This window comes from Photinus pyralis, unplaced genomic scaffold, assembly GCF_008802855.1.
Source record: "Photinus pyralis isolate 1611_PpyrPB1 unplaced genomic scaffold, Ppyr1.3 Ppyr1.4_unclustered_Scaffold788, whole genome shotgun sequence".
Lineage (NCBI taxonomy): Eukaryota > Metazoa > Arthropoda > Insecta > Coleoptera > Lampyridae > Photinus > Photinus pyralis.
Window position 1 is genome coordinate 20,121 of NW_022172266.1, and position 18,122 is coordinate 38,242.

At 39.4% G+C, this 18,122-nt stretch overlaps 3 protein-coding genes across 3 annotated transcripts; 2 read left to right on the top strand and 1 right to left on the bottom strand.

Annotated features, from left to right (window-relative positions):
* The first annotated feature begins 1,636 nt into the window (after positions 1-1,636).
* On the top strand, positions 1,637-2,529 carry LOC116182879. Its single transcript, XM_031503439.1, has 4 exons — positions 1,637-1,864; positions 1,914-2,096; positions 2,144-2,230; positions 2,281-2,529. The coding sequence occupies exons 1-4, from the start codon at positions 1,642-1,644 to the stop codon at positions 2,496-2,498; spliced, it is 711 nt and encodes a 236-aa protein (XP_031359299.1). The 5' UTR covers positions 1,637-1,641; the 3' UTR covers positions 2,499-2,529.
* LOC116182878 (putative nuclease HARBI1) lies at positions 2,481-3,804 on the bottom strand. The gene is made up of 3 exons (XM_031503438.1): positions 3,506-3,804; positions 3,160-3,446; positions 2,481-3,099 (listed from the first exon to the last, which is right to left on the bottom strand). Exons 1-3 carry the CDS (start codon positions 3,757-3,759, stop codon positions 2,534-2,536), a joined length of 1,107 nt encoding a protein of 368 aa, XP_031359298.1. The 5' UTR covers positions 3,760-3,804; the 3' UTR covers positions 2,481-2,533.
* A 4,328-nt stretch (positions 3,805-8,132) lies between these two features.
* LOC116182874 lies at positions 8,133-10,794 on the top strand. Its single transcript, XM_031503433.1, has 2 exons — positions 8,133-8,782; positions 10,671-10,794. Exons 1-2 carry the CDS (start codon positions 8,133-8,135, stop codon positions 10,792-10,794), a joined length of 774 nt encoding a protein of 257 aa, XP_031359293.1.
* The last annotated feature ends 7,328 nt before the right edge of the window (positions 10,795-18,122 follow it).

Consider the following 18,122-nt stretch of genomic DNA (forward strand, 5'->3'; position numbering starts at 1 on the left):
ATTCCCTTTGACGGTATCCAGTTCCGACTTACCGTTCACCCGCATTTCGCATTTGAAGATTTGACTTCACCATCAGTTAGATCTTGTCGGAGGCTACCACATTTCCTTTTTCGGTGCATACTTATATTACACCCACATTTTGGTGGATTTCGCTAAAAACTTTCCACAAGATAGTACTTAATTTTTGGGGCACTTCTCATTGCTCGAGCTTCTATTGGCGACACGAGAAAGAGATACAGCGATTTAGGAAACGTTAAACCGCGTGATAAAATTCGCAACGGAAGGTAAAAGGCACCCTAGGACAAAAAACAAAACTCCGCCACGCAGGAGTTGTGCGCGTTTACAACATCTTTCCAACGACACCAATTTGAAAAGGATCGGACCAAAACTGTAGTAGAAGATCGGAAAAAACTGAAAAACCTTCACGTCAGTAAACTACGCTCTAGAATGACGCCCAGATGTCGCCAACCTCACATCATGTAGCCCTGTCCCTAAGGTTGACAAATTACACGGCCTTGTAGATACACGTACAGCCGTTGCCTTTCTACAAGAGTTCTTCTACGCATCCACATTTGCTGCCAGCCAGCCAGCCAGCCAAAGTGAGATTAAAAGCTACTTTTTACAAATAAATTTGCAAAAATGCACTATTGTGGCTACTTTGTTGTTGTGTTCCATAATTTTACACTTTTGATAATTTTGTATCGCCGTCTGCCCGTCTATCTCCGTCTGTCTGTCCACCCGTCTGTCTCTATCCAGGTGCAGTTGTGCATGATAACTTTTGTATTTGCGTAATCCAATTTTCTTATTCGTTAAGATATTTGTATGTAGGCGCCTCCAGTAAAGGTAAAACTAATGCCGAATTAAAAATTTCCAATTTTTTTTAATGAAATGTATGTAGGCACTTCGAATGAAGGCAAATCAAAATAATTACCTATTGCGCATGCCCAGACCCACATTCGTTGTTTGTAGACTAATTCTTCTAAAATTTTAGAGTAGGGTTCTTCTTATAAACTGAAGTAGCACGTCAAAAATGGATTGCACATATGCAACGCTTACTTTATTAATTGTGGCCCGATTTTTACGGTTTTAACAGAAGTTACACCTTACAAATGGGAAATGAATGCAAGTGGAAATGCGCTTTTTTCACTCATGGTATTAAAAATAGAGCAGGGTTTGAATCTAGTTCTAATCTAGTGAAAGCTTGAGCCAAATTACCAAATTTGCTATGGCCAGCACACCTGCGCATGCGCTTTCTGTCCAAAAGCTTTTCAGCTCTTCCTGTTATGTCTATAAGAGTACGAGTATGTGTACCAAATTTGATTCCAATCAGGTTTAGTCGTTTAGCCGAAAATTAGAGAATAGACAGACAGACCGACATCACCGGGATTTTGTTTGATGCGGATTCCAGGCGCTTGAATATATGTATTTCTGTAAAAAAAATGGGCGGGTGGTAAAAATAAAAGATTCACCGTCAAGACTCATTCTTCAACTGGTTGATTGTTACTTGAAAAGACTTGCGTGTTAATGCTACTTTTAGGGCCGGTTGTATAAAACTTTACTACAACCGAAGGTTGAACAACCGACGGTTCAATTCGACCTTCGGTTGGAAAACGCAGGCGTTGTATAAAACATGCAAGCGTCATGGAGAAGAAGACACCTGAGCAACTACGTACCAAGTACGACAATTTGAAAAAGGATGCAAGGCGATACTTTGCAAAGCAGAGGCAAGATATTTATAGAACAGGTGGGGGTGTTATTGAAAATGTCATCAGTGATATTTTAAAACATATTTTTGAAAAAATACGGGCTATTACAACCCTTTCTATGGAAGGCATTGAACCACCTGTTGGTGATAGCGATTTTTGTAAGCATAACAGTTACACTTGTTTAGTATTAATGTGACGTGCTTATAGGTAGTTTAAGTACTTCTGAAACAAGCAACTTTGAAGAGACATCTAAGTCTGTGGCAGAGGCAGGTGATGACGACCAACATTTCACACAACCTCTTGATGATAAAATGCAAGATGTTGAAGGCATAGAGGTGGTATATGTAGAACCTTGTGTAGAAGAAAGTGTGGCAAGTACACCAGCAAACGGTAAGTGTACCTTAACACATTAACATTTATTATGTTGTATGTCACAGATTGGAGTACCTACACACCAACTATGTTGCGGACAAAAAAACATAAATTGCTGAGAGAGAAAAAAGGTGATACAACAAATAAGAATGGTTAGTATGTACATAATTTAGCAGTATTAATGACTACATAAAAATTACAGCACTTACATCATCTAAGGTGTTAAATGAAATAACCAATTCCAAAATTGAGTTGAATAAATTAAAAAAAGATTTATTAACTCAAGAGATTAGAGAAAAGGCAGAACTAAACAAAGAGATTTTAGACACTCATAAATTAAAAAAGGAAAATTTAAGATTACAAAATGAGTTGCTATCCTTACAAATTAAAAAGCTAAAAGAAACAAATAGCATTGTATAAAAACTTTACTCTTTAATTTAATGTAATATTAAGTTTTATAATGTAGAAAAATAGTTAATAAATGGTTGTCTATAAAAGTTACGGTTTTCTGCTTCCACATGGTTCTGTGGTTGATCATCAATCACTGGTACAATAACATCAGGATCAACCAATGGTTCCCCGTCATTTCTAGCTCTTGCTAGGTTATGTAAAGTGGCACATGCAATAATACTTTGTTGTGCTGTTTGTAGCTTGATACGTATCCCTATGCTTAGTATGGGAAAACGACGTTTCAACACTCCAAATAGCCTTTCAATTGGATTTCTTGTACGGATCTGGGCCTCGTTAAATAATTGTTCAGCATCATTATTTGGATGCAGTAATGGTGTTATTAAATACTTCTGTATGGCATAACCAGAATCTCCTAAGATTATGCTGTTATTGAATTCACCATTCTCTAAGCGGGCATGAATCCTAGAGTTGTTGAATATGGTTTGGTCATGTGTAGATCCAGGCCATCTCACTACTATATCCAGCACTCGAAGAGATGCATCCCCAACAACTTGTACAATTAAAGAAAAGTATCCCTTTCGATTACGAAAGTACTCTGCATTGTGGCCTCCTACAAATTTTATATATTTGAAGTTACGAATTAGATAAATTGGCATAATTTATTAATTACCTGGGGATTGTATGCGGACATGGGTGCAATCGATGGCTCCTATTGTACGAGGAAATCTGGCAATGTTGTAAAATGCCAATTGATGATTTCTTATTTCCTCTTCAGTATTAGGCATACGAATGTAGTTTTCAGATAAAGTACAAATAGCAGCTGTAACTTTTTTTACAATCCGGCAAGCCGTGGATTTGTGGACCCCACTAAAATCTCCAACAGCTATGAGCATATTCCCTGTAGCATACAGGCGTAATGTTAATAACAGCTGGTTCATAGGTGTAATCGCCTTATTCCTATTGGAAATACACACAGAAATATTGTAAACAGTGATTAATTTGAAGTTTGCACTTACCTATTACTTATAGTTGCCAACTGGCCCTCGATTAATTCTAATAAAAAAAGAACAGATTCCTTTTGCAAACGAAATCTCATCGTAAATTCCTGGTCAGACCACTTTGTAAAATTATCTGGTCTTTCTCGAAATGTACGTTCGCGCCTGACTCTACGATTTAGCTCTAAAAGTAATTCTTCATCTGAATCTGTAGAGCTAGAGCTGCTACTACTATTCATAACTTCATATTGATCAGAATCTGATGATGCATCCATAATAAACAGAAACTTAATTCCAATTATCAACAAAATATGAAAGATGAAACTCAATAAAATACACGCGATGTAGGTACTCGGGAAAAAATCATAACCTATAAATTGAAATTCGAACTGGCGGTTGACTAGACTGGCGGCGAGCGCCAAGGATTCCACTTTGGCTTTCACATTGCGCGCATGCGTACATACATTATTTTGCTTACAATTTCAACAGTTACCTTAACCCTAGCCTAATAGTTTTCCGTATTTGTGTTTTGTACGATTTGGGTTTTTATTATATTTAAAAATGAACAGTACTAATATTTGCAAACTTTGCAACAAATTATTTGGCGAACGCTATAACTTGAGAGCGCATATAAAAAAATTTCATCCAGGTAAGAAACACCATTTCTTATCTATTCGAAACATAAGAAAACATGTAAAACGTTGTGGTAATAGTTTACTATCCGTGCTGGTATCATTTCAAATTCGGCAACAAGACCCGCACACGCACATGTCAAGTACCATACAAGAAGATTCAGGGAAACGACCAGCCCTCCGTTAACATCGGTTACGAAATGGACACATAACCACCGCCGACTCTACGTAACCAACCGCTCATCAAAAGTAGTTTTTAATATAGGTACACCGGCGCTGAAGTCTGCACATTCCCAAGGAGGTAAACAGCCTACAAAGAGCTCAACACTTCTACAGCACTTTGAAACGAGGTACCGAGGTGTACAAAAGGATGTGCATCAGCGTAAAAATCTAATCTGCTCCAACTTTTATATACTACCGCTGCATCATAGAGTAGATCAACCGCCGCTCCTCTACAAATGCTCAAGGTTTACCGCTGTCAACAGCGTAGATCTAAACACTTTTACAACTCCGGAGAGGGAGAAGAAACATCAAAGTAACGTGCTAAAGAACTTTCCCGCTGGAACAGCAAGTATTACCTTTGTCATGGACTCCAAAACCTGTTCATAGAAAACAAATCCCCTGGAAGCTGGTTTAGTGACCCATGTTGCAGTGCCCTAAGGAGTCTCTGCCAGGTCCGCTTACCGGATCCTCGATGCTTCCCCCTTTGTTCATTATTCCGTCGTTTATCGCTACCAAAATGTTTCAATCCTTGTTGATGTTAGAGTCAAGTTGTTCAATGTTACAATTTTTGCTGTGTTCAAATACCAAATAAAAACTGTAAAGGTTTTGTATAATATAAAAAAAACATCTATACAGGTATAATTAGCACATAAGTAAAATTTTTAGACGTGATGATAATCCATCATTATTATAGAGTCGCTATTAGCTTCAGCTATTTGCGATACGACCGATGTCTGAGCCTTAGGGCAACTCGAGGGGCAACTACTTTTCCTTCTGCACACTCTCTTCTTCCTTCTCGAACAACGTCGTCTGCAACTCCTTCTTTTCCTTTTACAAGTACGCCTCTTTACTTTACGTTTGCACGTGCGCCGTCTTTTCTGCAGCTTACATCTGAGCTTCCTTCGCCCAGGTTTACACTTAGTTCGAAAGGGCTTAGCAGCCCTTCCGGCCTGTGCTGCTCTGCACTGGTACTTTCTTCTGCGAAATTCACTCATGTTGCACCACCGGCGAGCTCCTTCGAGCGTCAGCTTGCATGAAAGCCACGTGGGGTATTTCTTACGCAGCTCTTGTAAGAAATTTAAAAAGGGATTTTTCGAAAAGCGGGAGTTTTTTCGTCTTTTGCAGATTACGTTTGTGCCCTTCTCTCTACGTCTACGTCTTCTACATGCCATAATTTCGGAATAAAATTCTCTGAAAGGTCAAACTAAAATTTTGAAGTTAACAAAACAATCTTGTTTGATACGTTAGTAACGCCCAGACGACTACGTAGTTTCACAAATTTCCTATGCAACTAACAAAGTTTGTCTATGGTTACCACTTTATTTTCCAAGGAGACGTAAAATGGTCGGCGAAATACTGACATTCATCACGTCGATCTTTCAGAGAAATGTACAAAAATTCGAAAAGTGAAATATCACGTCCAAATTGGTGTTCGCAGTTCATAGCTTTTCAAGCAAGGTACGGCCATTTTCTGTTGCTGAAACGCTCATAGTTCTTACACTTTTTATTTCTCTTTTGGAATTACAGATATGTAATTCGGAAAATGTTTTGTCGAATGTTAAATTACAACAGAGAAAATTTTGAAGTTAAAACTGACATATAAGTGTGTTGCTTGGCAACTTTGGCAAATGACATTTGTTAAATGATTGCCATGAGTGAAGTTGTCAGAAAGCGTTAAATTTGAACTAAACCAGAAGAACATTTAGCCAACAATAATTGGTGCCGAATAATATTCAACAAGACTATTTCGCGAAACCAAATAACTAAAATGACATTGCTCATTTTACAAAGTAAGGTAACTGTTATTTGTGGATATGCTACAGGTAAGAGCTTTGCCATTTAAAAGACAGCCGTTACTATGTAATTTTGCCACTAGTTTAAGATCTGGCAATGAATGTCGTTTTTGCGATCCGTATGAAGACGTTAATAAGTTTTTCAACTTTATTGTATACAGCCATCACGACAAGTAATCTTCAATAAGAAGAGTAGCGCCCAATTTACAGTTGCCACCATTGGTTTCATCAAGCCGTAAAGCAAAATAGAACCAATGTGCTCAGCTACAACTTTTTAGCCATATCTACCATTTTTACAAAGATTTCGCATTTAAGGCCACGGAAAGAGAGTTTTAAACATTTTCCTATTTCAACTGCTCCGCACAGGGAAGAATATCCACCTACACATACCTATTTCCGACTCTTATGAAGGCAAATTATTATGAGCATTGGTTATTGCTTTTTTTTCCTTTTTAAGCATGGCCGAAGAACTGTGGATGCTATCTCATGCATCTCCCCTTTCTTGGAGAACATATTAATAACATGGTTTCGAGAAATAAAACTTAATGGCAGAACGCAAACCAGATCCACGAGGGCGGCCGTGTGCTGCTGGGCTGAATCAACTCTTAAGATTTAATAATAAAATAATATGCATTGTTGGGTGAAGGGGGGTCGTACTAAGATACATTTTTGGACATGAACCTATATTTTTGGAACTGATAAACCAGATTCGATAGCATTAAAGTCTTTATGTCAATAATATGCGCGTGAATCGGGATGTAGAAACACAAGGAGACACTGTTACTGAAATCATCGATGAAGGATCTATTCGACACCTGAATATCTACCAACTTTTGTGCAGAGTATTGTGTCAAGACCGAAAACTGGTCGACTTCGGGGAAGACCTCTTGGGTCACCTTACGTCTTTAAAAAGTGCAATATATCAATAAGTATTATGTGCTTTCTAACAAATGCCAAGTCCCTGTCAAAGACCATCTCAGAAATAGGTATCTCACTTTCGAATGTTAGCAAAGACCTCTTTGTTCTGAGAACTCTTGGCACAATATATCTGCCCAAAGAATGGAAAGAGGGCATTCTATGGTAGACGGGTTCTTCAATTCTAAGCGTTACACACGGACCTCAATCAAATGGGCCCTTGAAGAACAAAGTGTTATTCTCTACTAGTGGCTCCATGAGTATTAAGCAGTCCTATTAAAAGATTCTTGTAGTCAAAGTCGTAAAAAATTCAATGGCGAGTTCAAAGAATGCTCAAATTTGAAAATTTGACCATTTTAACCATACTTATATGATAAATTCCAAAAACATTTTGGAATGTCCTAATAAATGTTAAAACTTTCTCGGCCTCTTTGATGTGGTTGGACATCATCTTGCCCAACCTCATCATCTTCTGGATTGTCTTCCATCTCCCCCCCATCAATTCCTTACTGAGTCCCTCCTCTTCTTTCTCCAATGGATGAGGGGTGCTGGTGAATACTTCTTCCTCAAATGGAGCGTTGGGGGTCGTCTGGGATTTACAATTCCCGCAGATTGTCGGACATTTAAGTCCTGCTTTTCGACAACTACGGAGAAAATTCCCAAAGTTAGCATTTTTCTAAATTCTACCCACTATAGGCACATTTCCCATTTTCACGGAATATAAGGGTCCTCACATATTAGATATGCATGTGGCCAAAGTTTTCAATAGTTTACTCCAAAGTTAAAAAATAACACATACGTATCTACTGTGTTTTGGAGTACCTTGTATAGGTTTAAGTTAGTTAGAGTTAAGTTAGCAACAATGTTGAGAACTAGTGGTTAGACACACAATGGAAGTAGCGTTTTGTAGAAGCAAATAAACCGAGTCTAAAACGAAGTATTATTCTTTACCTAACAAATACCACGTAAAGAAACATGGCGCAGTCGGTACATCACTAGCAAGGGGTCTGTATTAAATAAGATTACGAAGAAGAAGACGTCAATTTCAGGAATTTCAATTGCAAGCGTTAAGGCATAAATTACAAAATGGGTGATGGCGACAGGAGAGGCGTGGCACCATTAAAAATTACGGGAAATACAGCAGAAAATTGGATCATATGGAGGGCACGATTCGAAAATTACCTAATTGCAGCCGAAATTAATAAAAAGGACGAAAAAACACAGTGTGCACAACTTCTACACTATATAGGTGAAGATGGGTTCAAAATTTATACAACGTTCCAATTTGCCGACAACGAGAAAGACAAAATCAAGGTATTACTGGAGAAATTTCAATCACACTTCGAAGGGAAGCAAAATATTTCGTACGAGAGATACAAATTCTTTTCGTTGAAGCAGCTGGAAGGACAGACAACAGAAAATTTCGTAACGGAGTTGAAGACGCAGGCCGGGAAATGTAAATTAGATCAACTACAGGACAGTCTAACTGTTACCATGATTATATGCGGGATTAGAAACGTCCATGTTCGAGAAAAGCTACTCCAGGAGGATAATCTTGAATTAGACAAGGCGGTGGAGCTGTGTCGAGTTATCGAATCATCTAAACTACGTAGCGAAATTATGGGAAGTTCAGTCGGGGCAGGAGCTGCAACAGCAGAAATAAATGAAGTAAACCGAAGCAGAGTGAAGGACAGGTATGTGCCAAAAACAATAAATGACTGTAATAAATGTGGGCAGTCACATCAAATTAACAAATGCATGGCTTTTGGGAAAAAATGTCATTTCTGTAAAATAGCAAACCATTTTGAATCTGTGTGTTACAAAAATAAAAATGCAAATAAGAAAACTAGGCAAATGCAGAGTGTAGATAGTATTAAGAGCACGATTGAGAGTAATGAAAATGAACAAACTTGTAAATATTTATTTGTGGGCAGTGTAAGCAATACTAACAATAGGAAATTAGAATGGGTAACTAAATTAGAACTAAAAGGATATGTGGTAGAATTCAAAATAGATACAGGAGCAATGGCAAATATTATACCCATAGGAATGTTAGAGTATATAAAAGTCCCTAAAGAAAAAATTGTTAAAACTAATATTCAATTACAATCACTCAGGTATTCAAAAATGCTTAAAGATAGCTTCAGAGTCAATATTTTGGCCTACCATGAATAATGACATAAAGCAAACGATAATAAACTGTGAAATTTGTATGAAATATTCCAACTCACAAATAAAAGAACCATTGCAGAGTCACGAAATTCCCAGAATACCATGGAATAAGGTAGGGTGTGATTTATTTGAAATTAGAGGGCAAAAGTATTTATTAGTAATAGATTATTATTATTCAAAATATTTGGAAATAGAGAAATTAGGTATAAACACAACTAGTAACAAAATAATTGAGTTATTGAAAACTATGTTTGCTCGACATGGGATTCCATTAACATTGGTAACTGATGGGGGTCCACAATTTTCATCATATGAATTTAAAGTTTTTGCAAAGAATTGGGAATTTAATCATATCTTAACGTCACCTACAAATGCACAATCCAATGGAATGGCCGAAAGGAATGTACAAACTGCTAAAAAAATGTTTAAAAAGATCATTGAAGATAATAAAGATTTACAAATGGCATTGTTGACATACCGAAATCAAAAAATTGACAATGATTATTCACCAGCGGAAATATTAATGTCTAGAAAATTAAGATCAATCTTACCTATCACAAATCAAAATCTTTTACCGAAAGTAATTAAACAAAATCAGTATAATAAATTTTTAAATGAGAGGCAAGTTACTAGTCAGCATTACTATGACAAAAGAGCTAAGAAATTACCAGAATTAGACATAGGAATGCATGTAATGGTACAAATAAAACCAAACACTGTATGGACACCAGGCAGGGTAGTTAGTATACTTAGAAATAGGACATACAAAGTAAAAATGGAGAATGGCGCTATGTTGATAAGGAACAGAAAATTCATTAAAATTAATTACAAACGCAATTGTCCATCATTTACTATGAGAAAAGAGGGAAGTGAGCAGGATGTAGTTAGGAATGATATAAGACCAGAGCCTACTAAAGTATATATAGATATTGAGAACGAAAATAATAATGTAATAGAAAATAAGTCAGAGTTAGCTCCAGGGGATATAGTTACTAAAAGCGGAAGAATTGTTAAAGCGCCTGTGAAGCTAGATCTGTAACAAAGGGGATGTTGGAGTACCTTGTATAGGTTTAAGTTAGTTAGAGTTAAGTTGGCAACAATGTCGAGAACTAGTGGTTAGATGCACAATGGAAGTAGCGTTTTGTAGAAGCAAATAAACCGAGTCTTAAACGAAGTATTATTCTTTACCTAACAAATACCACGTAAAGAAACATACGGCAAAGTTTAAAACAGTTTGTTCAACAATGGAACTATCATGGTTTGTCCACAATGCACTCCAGATCGCCTTTCTATTTATGGAATGCTGCAATGCTAACCGGTGAACATTTCAATGCATTGGAAGACCCGAACTATATATTAAATGGGGAAGACTATGGAGTAGACAACATGGGGCCGCTCGTGTGTATAGAAACAGCAAATCATGTGGTAATACCATTGTGAAGTTGTTTTAAGAGAAGAACACATAGCGCAGATCACAGAGTTAGTACCAAATGCTTTAGATGACGATGGCAATAATGGAATCATACTCTATCAAGCTATAAGGGAGTATTTAAGACATAACTATCGAGACTTGTAAATTATAGTGTGGTAATATAATATACTACCTAGTCAGGATGTCCATTTTTGTCTTAGTTTTAGTATGAATGAACCTAATTTGTTTTATTTTACAAGAAATAGTTTAAATTATACCTGAACATTTTGTAAAAATTTAAATACATTAGATTTAACAGTTTTCTGTTTAATGGCCTGCTTTAGTACCTTCCAATACAGTTTCCACAAAAGAGCTTCTTGGTTTTGAGGTTTGATATTTTTATGAAATCAAAATCTTAGTTTAAAGTGTTAACACATGAATTGGACGGTAATATTTCAAGATTTTGTTACAATTTAGTAATTTTGAATATTGAAAAGTAAATTTAATTGTGTGATATATTTATTTACAGTTAATTAATGAATTTATAACAGAATGGATTAATTTATAACAGACACGTACCTATTTATTACTCACAAGTCACTTACGAGCACGGTATTTCACTTGAGCGTAACCATATAGAACCTTCCAAATATAGCCTCGTCGCGCTTATATAGCAAACGCCCGAGCCATCGCGAACCCACTAGAACGTTCACATGTCATTTTAGTAGAAAGATTACGTTACATGCTTCCCAATGACTCGCTTCTTTCATTGTCTGACCGGAATTCTTGAATATTTGCTACACTGCCCCCCTCTTAAAACTTTCGTCTCGCAACACGGACGATGGTTATAGTGAAGACACAGTTCCAGGCGACTTCTGTTATATAACGAGGTCTTGATGGCTGTACCTGCATGACGGCACCTTTTTGCTCCTTGAAGGAGAAACAATCAACCGTCCAGGAAACGGTTGCGAGGTTTCGGTGTGGGGTTGAAACAGCGGACAAATAAATCCATTCCAGTGCTTTGGAAAATCACCTCCAGCATGTTGGGTACGATGCGTCAGTTCATAAGACCGTATCCGATCTTCGGATTTGCCACCTTCTTAACGCCACGAGTTCTAGCTTTTGTTTTAAGTGTTGTACCGCATTCCAAAAATCTACATAATTCGACTTATTCCTGGACTGGTCTTTTGTTACCAAATAATAAGTAGTCCTTGCTCCTGTAAGAAATATGATTAACCAATCTCGGGGTCCTTGAAGGTAGATATTTCTTAAGCGCCTACATCGGAACTTGAGTTCTACGGCAACACCCTGGTCATCTTGACATCCTTGGCTATGCAGTGGCTAAAGCGTATTGCGCTGGACTTCAAACAAATATTTAGGTGCCTCACGGACAACACCAAAACATGCCCTTCGAGTTCCCAAGTAATGTGCCATAAATTGTGCGAAAGTGGATCCTTGTGGTTTCACTTGCATTACATTCTCTACTTCCTGTTCCTCGGGCTCGTTCTGTCCCGCGTATGATGCCAACCGATTTATGTGCACTACCACTGGTTTTTCTCGTGGTTGTTTCAGTATCTGATATATTAAGTCGTTTATTCGCTTTACGTCTGCATACGGTTCTTCCCAAGCTCATGTAATTTCGAGGATAGCCCGCGCCGTCTCTGCGACGATGCAATCAAACCAGATCTCTGGGTTGATAACCACAAGCGTGGGCCTTCACGCCGTACGGCATGCTTTCATACTATCGCTAGCCATCTCTGCATATTGTGACGAACCTTACCATGGTTTGCACCCAATTTCTGACGCAGGTTTTCCACAAACTCTGTCTCCACGGTTTCTTCTTGACCGGGTCTTGTACCAAATTTCAAATCACACGACAACCAGAGTTCCCTGCCAAACAACACGGGGCTGGGCTCTCCTATAGCTTCTTGTGCTGCAGAACGGTTCTCCATCAGGAACAAATGCAGATATTTATCCCAACCCCGCGGGTGATCGGACACAACCTTTGACAAGTAGGTACTTTCCCATTGTCCCTATTCATGCATTCTACTATTCCGTCTGACTGTAGGTTTAAAGCGGAGGTTTTGTTCTTGCGAATTACCAATAGTTGACGCAGGTTTTGGAATAACGGCAACTCAAAAATTCCGCCCTGGTCAGAGTGTAGTTCCAAGGGTACCCCAAATCTGCTAAAAAACCGGAACGCCTGCCGCAGTTGTCGCTTCTTGATTTGGTAGAGCATACGTTTCAGTCCATTTGCTGAAATAGTCCATGCATGGCTACCAAGATGTATTTGTTTCCAGAGGATGTCTCTGGGTAAGGGCCTGAGATATTAATAGCTAGGTATTCTTTCAAACAGACTACCCACGTTATATTGCCTCATCCGTGCTTTCTTCTTGCTTACTGGTCCGTTGCTTGTGGCACAGACTTCACATTTTCTGCGCATCTTGTTTGCGGTTTATCCAGTAGAATCGCGCTCGCACCTTAACGCTGGTTTGCGTCACTTCTAGATGATATACACCATCGTACATCTGTCTTAGTACTTCAGATTTCTTGCTCTCCGGTATCACTGGCTGCACAGTTGTGGTTGGCCATCATCATTTTCTACAACTCTCTTCAGAAAACCATCTTCTAACCGTACGATTCCCACATGATCTTCTGGATAAGGTATCTGCATTACGCGAATGGTTTCGCCCTGCGCCGTGTTCTGTCACAAAGTCGTAGGTACCTCGCTTGCAGTCTTTCCAACCATCTAGCCACTTGGTCTTCTGGACTTTTAAATTGCAATAACCATCGCAATGCAGCATGTCGGCCCTTACGAGAAATTTATGTCCGTACAGCAGATACTTAAGGTCTATGGAGATGTTCGATTGACTTAATGACGGTTAGTAGTCCCCTTGGGTGACACAGTAATTGCGTTCCGGTTTAGAAAAGATATTTTACTGAAATATCCGCGATGCCTCTCTCCTCCCATCCTGCATTTGGGACAGTACAGCACCTATTCCAACATTGCTAGCGTCAGTATCCAACACGAAGTCCGCTTCTCTTTAGGGGTTTGGCTTGATGTCAAGCCTATCTGGGCACTCCAAAGTGTCATCATTCCTGGCTGTATCCATGCAGCGCACTACTGCAGCTACTGGGGCACACGTCCCAATTTTTGTGCCCCTCTTCAACTTGGTTGGGAATGTATTCAAATTCATCAGTCGAACAGGCGTTAGTTGTTTATCATTAACTAGCAGTTTGCCAATCAAGATGCCTCGACCCATATTGGTATAATTGCGTTCCATCACACCCTAAGCAGTTTTCCCGGTGATTTTCATCCGTGCGAGCCATCACAACTTTCTGCAACACTCCGGCAGTGTGACATCCTCCACCAGCGTTACACGTAGCAGCTCGTCTCCTTCACTGTGAATATAGGAACTTCTTCATTCTCCACTCGAAGTACTCCATTCTCCATCCATCGTAAACCGGAATTTTCTCAAGTCCATTCCCAAAGTCACCTCATCGACGATGTGTGCTACCAAAACTTGATGCGTACCTTTCCTGAGTCTTCAGCCTCAGTTTTGACGGTTGTAGCGTTTTGTTCCAGTGTAGGCCAGGTCTTACAATGGTCTTCGTTGCACCTGTATGCAACAGCATCGTACACGTTTTCTCCAAGGACGCCCCTTCCCATCGAGCCGTACTAGTTTTCCTGGTTATTGGTCGCTGTTTTGTTGGGCCAGTTTCTTCTAATATGTCCGTTTTATCAGCCCCTGCTGATCACAGTCCATCATCGTCTTTGTCCGTTGCTGCTCCAACTGTTTTAAAACTGCATCGATCTGTTCACTATCTCTTCTGGATTCTCGTTCTTTTTTTCTGTACCAATGGTGTGCACGCGAGCATTAATTAGGTACCACGAGACGTTTCCTTCACAGGATCAAACTCCAGGACATGCGCCAAAGCCTTTGCCAAATTCTCATGTCGCGCAAGTTTCTCAGCTCGTTGCGTTTCCCCGTCGCTAACACCATCGATGAACGTCTGCACCGCCAGGTGTTCTATTAAGCTTTCGGGAGACGTGGGATACGCCGATCTTATCAACCGGGCTATATCGGCTTCGAGTTTTTGCAAAGTTTCTCTTGATTTGTGCGTTCGGTTCTTTAACAGGGCGTAATACACGTGCTGCAAATGTGTATCTCTATACAGTGACACAATTTGGTATTGGTGTTCTGGAATCGTACGCAAATCATGCGGCAAACGTATAAATTTCCCTACACTGAATGAAATCTGATTTCCGAAAAAATGTTAGCGGCCGACGCCTAAGCTCTCTCCCGTTACATACTGGCTTTCATTTCATCTTGAACGGCTTTCAATTCTTGCAATAATTGCAGCAGTTGCTCCATTCCTTCCAACGTAAATCTTGTCACTAGTCTCTATACTGGCATAAACTTTCACTAACAGTTCACTTAAATCGTTGAATGACATATTTATCACCCAACGCCCATACCTGACACCAGTATGTAACAGAGTAAATTTAATTACTTACGTGATTTATTTATTTACAGTTAATTAATTACAAATATAACACGCAAACGTTTCTAGATTTTACTTTTTATCTAGGTTGCTTAGTGATACAATTGAGTTGTTATATTTTTCTGGTTTGTCACATAATTTTGTAATTTGGATAAAAAACTGATTTCTTTGAGTAAATCCACGGAATCAAATAATGAAGTAAACCTCCTTCACCTGACGTTCCTTATATTGGCGCCCAACTTAGCAGCAAAAGAAATCAGTGTTTTGTTGTGCAATCGAAATTTTCTTCGCTTATACGAGAAAATAATCGCGACAGACGAAGAAGATCTGCCTCGTGTACTACCTTACAACCTCCGATCACGAAATCGTACGGCTGCTGTAACTGTGGTATATGGTGTAACAGTGCGCATGCGCCAGACGGAGACAGCTCGAGCAGAGCCACGACCAGGGGAGATCGAGTGACGCGCTCGCGGGGGTTACAAGGTAAGCAACCCACAACACAGTAACCACTAGGAGTTCCTCGACTATAGGGAGTAGTAAACAATCCAAAGACGCCTTCGTCGCCTTTACAACAGTAAACATGTCTGAACCACTGTCGGATATTACTCCAAGCACACCGGCACAAAACCCGGTGATTGGCCTCACCGTCGAACAATTACAAACATTAATCTCAAGTCTTGTAGCTCCCATTACTCCGACTAGACCTGGAGATCATACTGACCAATCTCAACCCGTGCAACTCTCTGGAAACTTTTCGAGATGCAATTCCCGCTTTTCCGGAGATGAAGGAGAGGATGTCAGAGCCTTTATAGACGCAGTAACTGTCTACAAAGAGTGCCTTAATGTTACGGATGGAAACGCTCTGAGAAGGTGGGTTTATGCTAAAACTTTAATGCTTTAATTTAAATTTAATTTAAAGAAAGTTCAATCGGTGTATGCAATTAGTGTGGTTTATGCAACATTTAATTTAATTTAATTTAACTTTAAAACTTTAAAAGTTGGCCAACTTTTAACTTATTAAATTAAAGTTACATGAAAACGCAAGTGCGCAGGCGCAAGTGCAACCAGCTGTTTGCCGTTTTTGTTTATGTTTATTGATTTCAGTTTAGAACATTCTAAAAATGGACGACGTTGCTTTGATTACCTTAGTAGAAAAATATACTTGTTTAATAAATCTAGACGTACATAAAGTTAGGTTAGGAGAAGGTAAACACAAAAGTAAATAAAACAATTCAAAAGCAAAAGTGCGCATGCGTAAATACGTATGTTAAATTAAATTAAAGTTTTGCATAAACTGCTAAGGTACTGAAAATTAAATTAAATTTAAATTTAATTTAAATTAAAGCGTTAAAGTTTTAGCATAAACCCACCTTGAAAGGACTACCCATGCTGCTTGATATAAACTGGCGGCTACGTGGTATCAAGGGGCAAAAGGTCAATTTCACACCTGGAAAGATGCGCTTGATGGATTGCGCCATGTCTTTGGCCGTCATCAACCTCCACATCGTATTTTCCGCGAACGATTCAGTAACTCTTAGAAAGATGATCAACCAACGGATATCTTTGTGAGTACAGCCAGAGCGCTGCTATCTCAACTTCCACCAGAACTGCACGAGACACTCAGGCTGGAAATGGTTTATGGATTATTGAGCACAAAAATTACACAACCTTATCATAGAGACGAATTCGATAATTTCTCCGAACTAACCGAAAAGGCTCGTGCAGTCGAGGCTAACTTTATGGAAGTGATCAGGGAGCCGAACAAACCTGCAAATGAAAGACCCCGCTGTGAGTTTTGCCATAATTTTGGACACATTCGTGCCGAATGTCGCAAAAACGCTGTCAAACATGCAGGCACTAATGTCGCACCGAAAATCGAAAGAACAGGAAATAAACCCACCACACCAACACCGCCAATCGAGACGAAAAACAAAATCACGTGTTATGGCTGTGGTAATCCAGGGTACGTCAAGTCCCAATGCCCAAACTGCCAATCCTCAACTGGAGTTAAATCAGTTTCTGTCGAACTGTTAGCTGCAGGTTGTGAATTGCGAGCACCCAGAGCCATGCTTCATGTAGGTAACCGTCCATGGTAAAGTCGGAGCTGCATTTATTGATACTGGCGCTAGATGTACAATCGCTGGAAACAAACTTGATAAATATTTCCTGTCCTGTGGTCTCAATGCCACCCCAAAGCAACTCAAGATGGCACTTGCTGATGGAAAGCAACATCACGTCTTAGCACTTGAGTACAAAACCAGTGTTTTGCTGTCTGAACGGCTGATACCAAGCACATTTCTTGCCATTCCCGAGCACCTGGATAACAGAACACTACTTGGTGTCGACTTTTTTACTGCTGCTGGAATCGCTATCGATCTTGCGCACATGAAGTACCATTTAATTGACGCGCCCCAACAGCAGTACAACATGTACCCAGAAGATGATTTCGAAGCTCATCGTATTTGCATTCAAAGCCTCAAAGTCTCTCTTCTTTCGCCATCACTATCCCGGATCGTTATATCTTGCCACGGATTGATGACCTTTTGCATTCTGCCAAGCGATCAAATTTCATGTCAACCATTGATTTAAGTATGGGTTACTGGCTCGTACCTGTCAAGCATGAAGACAGCGACAAAACGGGAATTATAACCCCCTTCGGCTTATATCATTTATAAGGATGCCATTCGGACTACGGAATGCTCCCGCGACCTTTCAAAGGTTCATGGATCGATTCCGCCGAGGTCTTGATGATATCATCCTTATGTCATATCTAGATGATCTTATTATTATTTCCGACACCTTCGAAAATCACTTGTCAGACTTGCGAAGGGTGCTGGCGCGTCTACTCGAATTCAAATTGGTAGCAAATCGGAAGAAATGCAATTTTGCATCCGGGCAGGTGAAATACCTAGGGCACGTGATCACTACCGATGGATTCTGCCCAGACCCCGACAAAATTAATGCGATCACTCTGATTCAGCCACCAA

Bases quoted from the DNA above. Each gene is read 5' to 3' on its own strand.
- LOC116182879 (XM_031503439.1), top strand. From the start codon at position 1,642: ATGGAGAAGAAGACACCTGAGCAACTACGTACCAAGTACGACAATTTG. The intron at 2,097-2,143 runs GTAAGTGTACCT...TGTATGTCACAG, and splicing joins GGCAAGTACACCAGCAAACG to ATTGGAGTACCTACACACCA. The intron at 2,231-2,280 runs GTTAGTATGTAC...TAAAAATTACAG, and splicing joins TGATACAACAAATAAGAATG to CACTTACATCATCTAAGGTG.
- LOC116182878 (XM_031503438.1), bottom strand. From the start codon at position 3,759: ATGGATGCATCATCAGATTCTGATCAATATGAAGTTATGAATAGTAGT. The intron at 3,447-3,505 runs GTAAGTGCAAAC...TATTTCCAATAG, and splicing joins TTGGCAACTATAAGTAATAG to GAATAAGGCGATTACACCTA. The intron at 3,100-3,159 runs GTAATTAATAAA...TAAAATTTGTAG, and splicing joins TGTCCGCATACAATCCCCAG to GAGGCCACAATGCAGAGTAC.
- LOC116182874 (XM_031503433.1), top strand. From the start codon at position 8,133: ATGGGTGATGGCGACAGGAGAGGCGTGGCACCATTAAAAATTACGGGA. The intron at 8,783-10,670 runs GTCACATCAAAT...AGTTGTTTTAAG, and splicing joins GACTGTAATAAATGTGGGCA to AGAAGAACACATAGCGCAGA.